The sequence below is a fragment of the Budorcas taxicolor genome, chromosome 18 (assembly GCF_023091745.1).
Source record: "Budorcas taxicolor isolate Tak-1 chromosome 18, Takin1.1, whole genome shotgun sequence".
NCBI lineage: Eukaryota > Metazoa > Chordata > Mammalia > Artiodactyla > Bovidae > Budorcas > Budorcas taxicolor.
This window is the reverse complement of record NC_068927.1, coordinates 63,098,927-63,109,663: the sequence shown is the minus strand read 5'-3', so window position 1 is coordinate 63,109,663 and position 10,737 is coordinate 63,098,927. Positions and strand designations below refer to the sequence as shown.

Below are 10,737 nucleotides of genomic sequence, written 5' to 3'. Positions count from 1 at the left end.
TCCCGGTTCCTGTGAATGACAGGTCAGGATGCAGACTAACAGCCGCCGAGGAGGCAGGTGCACAGGGTAAGGCCCAGCAAGTTCCCACCCTGGGGCTTCCGGTGCCTTCTCCCAGTGAAGTCAGGACACCAGCTATTGTGCCAACATCAGCGAGTGACAGTATGCTCAGAGTACTGCCAGCCAGGGAAGCACACCTGAGCTTCAGTGTCTGGAGTTTTCACTGCGGCTTCATCATGTGGACATAATTGATTGGTCTTGTGGATGTAGGTGATTGATTTGTTGTCCAGATGTTGATCTCAGTCACCAAGTCAACTCATAGCCCATGACCCATGGTCTCCCCATCCCCACCCATCACCTGAGTGGTCTTCCTGGTGTGGCCAGTACCCACCCTAAGGTGCGGTGTGACTTGCCCCTACCCAAAGCAAAGACATCCCTGTTATATGCAATGTCCATTACCTCTCAGAGGCTGAGGGCAAAGGCTGCACCTTTCTTTGCTCAAGGCCGGATTTTCCCCCCACCAGGGAGCTGGCCAGGAATCCTCCCACTCCAGTGTCAGATCTAATTTCAAGACATAAAATAAGCGCTCCTCTGCCCCATCTATGCAGCTGGGTTTCCTGGAGTGTCAAGGAGAACTTGATTTTTCCAGAATCTTTCTAATCTTCTCCAGGTGTGTTTTTGTGGGGGAGCTGTAGGGGAAGAAGATGGAGTTCTTTGGCAGCGAAGGTGGAGGAGTGAGAAGGCTGTACTAAGTCATTTGGGGACCAAGGTGCACTTATTTTCAAGCCTTGTTTTCCTCTTATAGATCTGGCATTTCTGGATTTTGTGTCTTCAGTAAAGGAGACCCCAGGAGCACTGATCAGTCCTTGAATTCTAGAACTATGGCCCACGTGAGTGTGTTTCTCTTTCCATCTTGAGCTGTGATGTCTGGGTCCTGTGCATACTTCTGTGAAATACTGTGAAGCCTCCTGCCCAAGTGAGTTCCACTGAAGACCTGCTCTCCTGCTCTTCCTGCTGCAGCAAATAATGATGCCATGTAGCCCTGTGCTCACCTCTGTGGCTAAAGTTTTTCATGGAACCCTCCTCTGCTCTCTTTTTTTGTCAAGAGTAATTGCAATAATGGAAGCAGAAACTACCTCGGGAGAAATATTTGAGTCAGGTCCACGATTTGATGAGTTCTAGATGTTGGTCCCATATAACCGCATGAGAGCCCTCTCTCACCTCCACTGATCTTCCCAGGCTCATGCTTTATGAAGAATTGGAATGTGATGAAGCCCTGGCTCAGAGATCATGTTCCTGTCAGGGGACCCAGGAGATGAATTTTGTTCGTTTGTTTTAATTTTGTTTATTTTTGGCTGCCCTGAGTCTTTGTTGCTGCACGTGGGCTTTCTCTTGTTGCAGTAACTAGAGGGCTACTCTCTAGTTGCTGTGCCCAGGCTTTTCATTGTGGAGGTTTCTCTTGTTTTGGAACATGAGCTCTAGGGTGGGCATGCTCAGTAGTTATAGCACATGGGCCTAGTTGCCCTGAAGCATGTGGGATCTTCCTGGACCAGGAATCAAACCTGTGTCTTTTGCATTGGCAGGCAGATTCTTAACCACTGGACCATCAGGGAAGTCCCTGAATTTTGTTTTAAACAGACCTGTCTCTGTGTTTCCAAATCGTTTGATACTTATTTCCTCTAAATCAGGAAAAAAGAAAAGGCAGGGTTAGTGGATAATTAACAGGTGAGAAGGTCATTTCAGGTCAAAGTAATAGATGATCATATACTCCTGGAATCAGGGAACTTAAGACATCTGACTCAACCTAAATGTGTGACTAATAATTCAGTCTAATCCATTCATATTGGCAGCTTACAGTGAATACTGTCAGATTTGTGATCTCTGAAGAAGATTTAGCTTCAGGATCAGGGACCAGGCTTGATGACTCAAGAACTTTTGTGTAGTAGAGTTTTATTAAGAGACAGAGAAGCTTCTAACAGAAACATCAGAAGAGGGGTGGAGAGTGCCCCCCCTTGTTAGATTTTAGCAAGCGGTTTTTTCTTTGTTAGAAAGCTATTAATCAGATAAGAGAGACACCTCAAGGCTGAGGGAGTTTAACCAGCCCCCTCTCCCACAATATGCATTTTTGAGATAGGATAGAACAGGTGTGTCATCCCCCAGCCATAAAACAATTGATACGAATACTGGTTTGTTGAGCTGTTATCAGCCAAGGTTTGAGAAAAGGAAAAAAGTTAGTCTTAGGTGGAACCATTTTGAAGAAAGGCGAATTCCAAAGCAAATACATGATTTCACTAACATAGCTTAAGAAAAGCATTTCCATAAGAGAAGTGCATTGGTTAGCTCAAGGTTTGAGAAAAGTTGAGTTCAGGTGGAACCAAGTGTTGTCATGGCAACACAGAATTTTAAGAGAAACCTTTTAATTTTGTATAGGCAAGGAAAAAAATCAACACTTGTAGTTTGTTTCTTCCTGCCACTTCAGGGAGAGATTAAAGAGTTACAGCCTGTTTCCTCGTTTGGAGACCCTTGGCCTTCCTACCTGTTACCCTCTCAATATGATGGAGTCAAAAACAAAAACAAAAACTGCTTTTGTCATCACAAAGGCCAACCGCGTAAAAGATAACCTGTCAAAATGATGAGCCTGAAGCTTGAAAACATTCAAACCTGCAAGCCTGATTTTCTAAGATAAAAGATTTTATATTCAGGAAGCAAACCCCTGGCCTTTTTTTTTTTCCTCCTTAAACAGAACAGAAATGCTGTAGGAATGCACGCTTGCTGAGAATTTATGAGACAGGCATGTAGCAGGCTCAGTACTTGTGAACAAGAGAAACCTGGGCTTGTTTTAGCCATTTCCTGGCAGAATGGCATGGTTAGAGTACCCCAGGGTGTCGATTGTCTTCCTTGCAGCAGGAGGGGCTAAGCGTGAGTCGCAGCGGTGACTTCCCTGGCCCCGACCCAGGTCCCAGGCCTTTAATCTGCTCACTGTGTCCACCCCTGCACAGAGTAGGGGCCTCCCTCCCCCTCCTTCATCTTGAAGTTATGTTCTTCTGCTCCATCAGGGACGCGAGGGTTTGGTGACCTTCTCGGATGTGGCCATCGACTTCTCTCAGGAGGAGTGGGCATGTCTGGACTCCAGGCAGAGGGACTTGTACTGGGATGTGATGCTGGAGAACTACAGTAACCTGGTCTCACTTGGTAAGTTCCCTGCCTTGGACAACCTGGACTCTGCCCGCACCATCAGCTCCCTCCATGGTGAGCTTCAGGACCACCTTTCAAGAGCCTCATTGAATTTCTTTCTTCCTGCTCCCAAGGGACATTTTGAGCTTTGTCCAGTCGGAAATGGGCATCACGTGTACACCTCTACCTCCTCACCCATCAGCCATCTTCCTACCACTGTCTGGCCCTCATGTAATTATTTCTCTTCCTTAATGACCAAAGGGTTGATTAGGGTTATTTAACTTATGAAAATGAATGTATTTGTTTATTTCATGACCATCTTTGGAGAAACCAAGCTTCATGCTATGAGCCCATGTTTACACCCAGATTGCTGTTGGTGGTACTGTGGGGACCCACCTTTAGGGAAGATGGCCTGACACATGACATGAGTTTCTCTAGCATACCAGCCTCTGTGTAGATGCAAACTGAACAAACAGAATCCATGTAAAACCACACTAAGCATATTCCACTCTCTACACACTGGACCTGAAGTGAGGTTGAAAGTTATAATCTGTGAATTCTGAGTTAAACACCAGATGATATCATCTTGTTTATAAGGAAATTTAAAATTTTTCTGTTAGCGAAATAACAGCCATAATATGCATGGCTAATATTGTGCTTACTATATACCAGGAAGCATCCTGAGCATGGTGTGTGTGTATATTAATATATTTCATCCCATCCTCACTAGTTTATCGATAGGAACAGTTATTATATTACTATAGATCAGTATGCTGGGGCACAGGGTGACTTGGTCAGTCAAGGAGGCAGAAGCAAAAATGGAACCTAAGGTTTCTGGCCCCCAAATCCATACATTCAGCCATCATGTTCTACTTGTCTCTATAAGCTTAAAACAAGACCCTTTATCTACCCATCTGGTTTCCTCTTTGTCCTCCAATCCTTTCTGTTTCCTGAAGTCTTTTATCATTTTGACATTTAGATTGTGACACATTTGACTGAAATGCAATCAAAAAAATCTTGAGCCAACAAGTGTTTTCCCAAGTTCTGCCTCTTGTGAAGTTTCTCCTTTTGAAAGCAAGACGTCTCATTTCTGTGCCAGACACAATGCTCTTATGGAAGCAAGGGAGAGAGGTTTGATGGTTGAGGGGAAAAGATACCAAAACAGTGCAGAGCAGACCTCGGGCAGGGAGCAGTTGCCCCCCTTGAGGTGTTTGGGGGGCGTCTCCACATAGGTCTCAGGCCCAGGGCCTCTGAGGAAGAAGTTACCACCTTGAAGTTGATCTTCCCCGTTTCCCTCCCAGTTGATTTTCCTTCTCATGTTTCACCCCTGTTGAAAGACAAGGGCAATAGGAAACAGGACCCTGTGCCATTGGTAGTTTCTGAATTGTGGTTATTTTCCTAGCTTCATGTGCTTTCTTCATTTTCTTTATATATATGTATGTATATATATATATAATTATTATTATTTTTGGGGGGGGGTGATACTGCTTCTTGGGTGCTCTATTCTTCCATCATGAAGCAACATCTGCTTGTGTCTCTTTTTGTGTCATTAACAGTTGCTGACACTCAGTACCAAGATTCAGTATTTTATTGGGGTTCAAAATGATATTTTATCTTTGCCTCTTCATTTGTTCACTGTAATAATTCTTTAAAGAGAAACCTTGATCCACCTGCTTATTGGTGGTGTAGTGGAACTGCTCACGTTGAAAGCTAAATCTTTGTTCTTTTAAGGAAAAAAAAGTAATAGCTTTTAATAACAAAGGGTTGGTGTTCTAGCCTGCTCTAAGTTGGCCATTTAACATTTTTCTAGTGTCTTTATAAACTCATGAATTTAAATGTTTGATGTTTCATAGTCCCTTGAGTTAGCATCTTTATCGATGCTCAGATTATTCTAAGCGTTGCCTCATAAGTGTTTCACAGTTTTATTATTAAATTTAGTTCTACACATCATCTTTTGAATGTTGAATCTTTGTATCAGGAATTACTTTTAATGGTAGTGTGTGTGTGTGTGTGTGTGTATATATATATATAACCATCCAACTATATCTTTTTGTTTTTTATAGTCGTAGTATATTTGATTTTCTTGGTTTTCCAGGCTTGTCATCACGTCTACAAATTGTGATCTTTTTCATCTTCATTTTTGAGATTTGTCCATCCAGGTTTTTTTGTTTTGGGGGTTTTTTTTGCTTAATTTTTATAGCTGATAGGAAATAGTAGAGCTATTCATAATAGTCAGTGCCTTTTGGGTTTGATTTTAGCAGGAATGTCTCCAGTGCTTCCTCATCAAGTATTGTGATGCTAGACATGGAATCTGCATCTTAATAAGAGCTCTCGGTGATTCATATTTTTCCCACTGGAGAAGTTTTATTTCTGTTAGAGAAGGTTTTGGTTTGTGATTAGTTTTGGTTTTGTTTCCTTAAAAAATAACAAAATATGTTGGATATTTTGTTTTTGTGTGTGTGTGTTTTTTTTTTTTTTTCCAGATTTGGAATCACCATATGAGACCAAGAGTTTACCTTCACAAAAGAACACTTATGGGATGAATTTTTCCAAACGGACCTCAAATAGAAAAAGTAAATCCCGTGGCCTTGGCTGGATATGTGAAGGTGAGCTGGACAGATCACGGGCCCCTCAAGGGGGACGTGCCAGTCAAAGGATAATCAGCTGTGGGGATACCCCCGCTTATAGAGAAAGCACCCCTGTTCGGCCACAGCAGAGACTCCCTAACAGGGAAAATTCCTATGAATGTAAGGAATGTGGGAAGGCCTTTAGCCGAGGCTATCAGCTTACTCAGCATCAGAAGATTCATACAGGTGAGAAGCCTTATCAGTGTAAAGATTGTAAAAAGGCCTTCCGTTGGGGCAATCAGCTTACTCAGCATCAGAAAATCCACACTGGTGAGAAACCTTATGAATGTAAAGACTGTGGGAAGGCCTTCCGATGGGGCTCGAGCCTCGTGATCCATAGGCGAATCCACACGGGAGAGAAGCCCTACGAGTGTAAGGACTGCGGGAAGGCCTTCCGGCGCGGTGACGAGCTCACCCAGCATCAGAGATTCCACACCGGTGAGAAGGACTATGAGTGCAAAGACTGTGGCAAGACCTTCAGCCGGGTGTACAAACTCATTCAGCACAAGCGAATTCACAGTGGCGAGAAGCCCTTCGAGTGTAAGGACTGCGGGAAGGCCTTCATCTGTGGCTCGAGCCTTGTGCAACATAAGAGAATCCACACAGGGGAGAAGCCCTATGAGTGCCAGGAGTGTGGCAAGGCCTTCACCCGCGTCAACTATCTCACCCAGCATCAGAAAATCCACACGGGGGAGAAGCCTCATGAGTGTAAGGAGTGCGGGAAGGCCTTCCGTTGGGGTTCGAGTCTCGTGAAGCACGAGAGAATTCACACGGGGGAGAAGCCGTATAAATGTACAGAATGCGGAAAGGCCTTTAACTGCGGCTACCACCTCACTCAGCACGAGAGGATCCACACTGGCGAAACGCCTTACAAATGCAAGGAGTGTGGAAAGGCCTTTATCTACGGCTCGAGCCTTGTCAAGCACGAGCGCATTCACACAGGGTTTAAGCCCTATGGGTGTCAGGAGTGTGGGAAGGCCTTCAGTCACAGCCACCAGCTGACACAGCATCAGAAAACCCACACTGGTGAGAAGCCCTCTGAATGTAAGGAGTGTGGAAAGGCCACATGTAACCACGGAAACCACCTTCGAGACCATGAGAGGATTCCCGCCGTTGAAAAGCCTTTCGTGTACAAAGGCCTCCCTTCAACATTCGTTTCTTCCACGACATGAGGAAAATTTGTGTTGAGAGTGAATGCAAGGAAGCCTTCACTGGTCGCCCTTCTGCTTATAGACTATCAGAAGTCATGTGAGCGGTGAATTTGGAGAATCGCTTTTTCTTATTGATCACAGCATACTCAGCTGTCAGCGGTTATCTCCTGGATTAGGTTAGTTTCAAGGAGAGCATAGAAACCTTCCAGTACCGCTTCATCTCTGTCGTATTTCAGATGTGTTCTAAGGTGAAACTCTGCTAGTGAGTTTGTGGGAGAGCTTTTCTTGTGGCACTTAACCCAACCTGTTACCACCACCCTCCTACCTCTCACTGCCTGAGAGACACTGGAAAAAGGAGCTCTTACCCACTGTGCTTTATTCATGAAGTGGGGATAATCACACCTAACTAATACTGCTGTCGTGGTGATTAGATGAGTTTGGTACATGTGAACTCCCTGAACATGTATCTGAAATATTGTGTAAGCTCAATAAATATTAGCTGCTGTTGTTGTTCTCATTAGCATTAGCATTGCTATTAGTTATTACAGGAAGACATCCTGTAGGAGCAGTGAGTTGAGAAAAGTCTGTCAGAGTTCTGTAAGAAAATATAGGGACTTCCCTAGTGGTCCAGTGGTTAGGACTCTGCTTCCACTGTGGAGGATGCAGGTTCAGTCCCTGGTCAGGGAACTAAGATCCCACAAGCCGCGTGGTGCACCCCAAGAAAAAGAAGAAGAAAATAGAGGAGATTGCCATAACCGTGGGGCGGGCAACATTTCTTAGTACACAGAAAACTCTCAACGGAAAATGAAAAGTTATTAAGTTGGAATTTATCGAAAGTTCAAAGTTCCGGTCATCGAGTGACATCATGAAGGTGATGAAAAAGCAAGAAGCAGACTGGAAGAAGACATTTACCTGAATGTGATGAAGGATTCACAAAGGATAAAAAGAATTCTTCAAGTCAATAATAAAATAGCAAGTCAATTGAAAGGTGAAGGGAGGGGCTTCCCTGGCAGTCCAGTGGTTAGGACTCCATGCTTTCACTGCCGAGGGCATTGGTTCAGCCCCTGGTTGAGGGACTAAGATCCCACAAGCTGCACAGTGCGGCCAATAAAAATAATAAATACAAGGTGAAAGGAGACCTAGGTAATCATGTAAGATCATCAAATGTCAAGTAAGTGGAGATGAGTTAAATGTCATCATTCCAGGGATATGCAAAGTCAGGTTGCCCTGGGAGTCACTAAACACCAGAATGGCTGACACTGAAATTGCATATGAGCCAATGTCTTTGCTGAATGTTCACACATGGCCTGTTGAAGGAACAGAACCAGCACACTGGACCTCTCCAGGTTTTGGAGGTCCCAAAGCAGGGGGTTAGGGGGGGTTGGGGAGGCCAGTGCTCCAGGGATGCAAGTGGATTTTCCCTGGGGGAGGGGCTGGGGCCCAGGGTCAAGTCCTGAGTATGGAAGGAGCAGGTAGACTCAGAAGGGACCTGAGCCATCTTAGGAGTTATCATTCAGTCACTCAGTTGTGTTTGACTCTCTGCAGCCCCTTGGACTGCAGCACACTAGGCTTCCCTGTCCTTCACCGTCTCCTGGAGCTTGTTCAAACTCATGTCCATTGAGTCGGTGGTGCCATGTAACCATCTCATCCTTTGTCGTCCCCTTCTCCCGCCTTCAATCTTTCCCAGCATCAGGGTCTTTTCCAGTGAGTCAGCTCTTTTCATCAGGTGGCCAAAGTATTGGAGCTTCAGCTTAAGTATCAGTCCCTCCAATGAATATTCAGGACTGATTTCCTTTAGGATGGACTGGTTTGATCTCCTTGCCATTCTAGGGACTCTCAAGTCTCCAACACCACAGTTCAAAAGCATCAGTTCTTTGGTGCTCAGCGTTTATTGTCCGACTCACATCCGTTCATGACTATTGGAAAAACCATAACTTTGACCATATGGACCTTTGTCAGCCATCTTAAGAGGGTCACTCCTAAGTGAAAATGGGGGTTGACTTGGGGAAAGGACTTGAGCCCATGGTGGGGAATCTGAGAGTCTGGGCAGGGAAGGACTAGAGCCCATAGGAGTGTTTGATAAGCTTGGAGCGGGGCTCACAGCAGCCAGAGCTCAGACAGGTCTGGGAGACTGGAGAAAAAGTCCTGGAGAGGGAGCCTTTGAGAGCTGGAGCACTCAAATGCTGTGGATGAACACAGCTTGGGAGACCTGGGGTGAGAGCTAAAGCCAGTGGGAGAACTGTGGCACAGGGTGGCTGGGTGGTTAGAGTCCAGCGGCATGTCCTGTGAAGGCCAACAGAGAGGATCCTGAACCCAGCTGAAGTAGGGCTTATGTGTGGCATATCTCAGCGTTGTGGTTACAGCTCCATTAAAGCTGTTTTGTCCTTGGGTTATGTATACCTTAAGGGCTTCCCAGGTGGTGCTAGAACCCAGTGGTGAAGAACCCACCTGCCAACATAGGAAATGTAAGAGGCATGGGTTTGATCCCTGGGTCAGGAAGATCCCCTGGAGAAGGAAATGGCAACCCACTCCAGTGTTCTGGCTTGGGGAATCCCATGGACACAGGAGCCAGGGGGAGTACAGTACATGGGGTTGCAAAAGAGTCAGACATGACTGAGCGACTAAAAAAGTCCTTATCTTCATTTAATGAGGTTTATTTGCAAATTCCTCTGGCGCCATCTGTAGGCTGGTTAGAGTATCTTCATCAAAAGGAGAATTGACTTCCTGCCTTTTTGTGTTTGCTGCTTAATTGCCTTCAGCTCAGAATAAATTCTATGTCAGGTGTATTTTAGGATGATATACCTGGTTTCCTTCAGTTGTGATACAAGCATTGTTTTCAATAAAGAAAGCCATGAAGTATTTTTGTATGTGTTCTCTTTTTGTATATCATTCCGTTTTATATTGTTTATGAATTAGTTTAATTTAGGTTTGTTTGCTGTGAGTCGATGTGTGTGTGCATGCGTGCTAAGTCGCTTCAGTCATGTCCAACTCTGTGACCCCATGGACGGAATGACAGCCTCCTCTGTCCATGGGATTTTCCAGGCGAGAATGCTGGAATGGGTAAGTCAGTCACTTCTCCAGGGGATCTTCCTGACCGATCAAAGGGTCGAATGCATCTCTGCTGCATTGCAGGTGGATTTTTTACCATCTGAGCCACCAGGGAAGCCCCACAGGTACATGTATCACTGTCATGCGAATGTATGTTCCTTGGTTCTTTGTCTCATCACAACAAAGATTTGGAGTGATGGATGTTAAAGCCCCCTCGGTGTGTCACAGCTCTTGGGTCTTGGATAGACCATGTTATAGCTCTCAGGTCTTGAAAGGACCATTTATAACTCTTAGACAAGTCAGTGTTACAGCTCAGTGTTACAGCTCGATTTTATTTAGAAGATAGCAGGAAAATCCATCTTTGAGGCATGAGGGCACGTTGATCCAAAGACGCAAAGAGAAGAGCACCCCATTGCGCAGGGGAGAGAGAGAGCTAGCTTTGGCTCCTCTTTTTATATGTTTATCTCTCCCTGGGCCTGTCCTATGTAAATTGGGCCAGCCAGGAGTGTTGTTTTACCTGAGGTCCTCACTCCGGTCCTTGGACCTTCTTTTGTTCTATTTTTGTGGGCTTTTCCCTTCTTTGTCTTTTAGCCACTGCCATTTTGGACTCCTTTTCCCTATTCTGCCTACCTAACAATGCAAAAAAGCAAAATGGCTGTCTGAGGAGGCCTTACAAATAGCTGTGAAAAGAAGAGAAGCGAAAAGCAGAGGAGAAAAGGAAAGATACAAGCACCTGAATG

At 45.0% G+C, this 10,737-nt stretch overlaps 1 protein-coding gene across 1 annotated transcript; it reads left to right on the top strand.

The window, feature by feature from the left end:
* The first annotated feature begins 878 nt into the window (after positions 1 to 878).
* On the top strand, positions 879 to 8,298 carry ZNF331 (zinc finger protein 331). The gene is given in 4 exon segments (XM_052655500.1): positions 879 to 887; positions 3,063 to 3,189; positions 5,655 to 6,933; positions 6,935 to 8,298. Coding segments are annotated over 4 exon segments (1,467 nt in total). The 3' UTR covers positions 6,987 to 8,298.
* Positions 8,299 to 10,737: the final 2,439 nt, after the last annotated feature.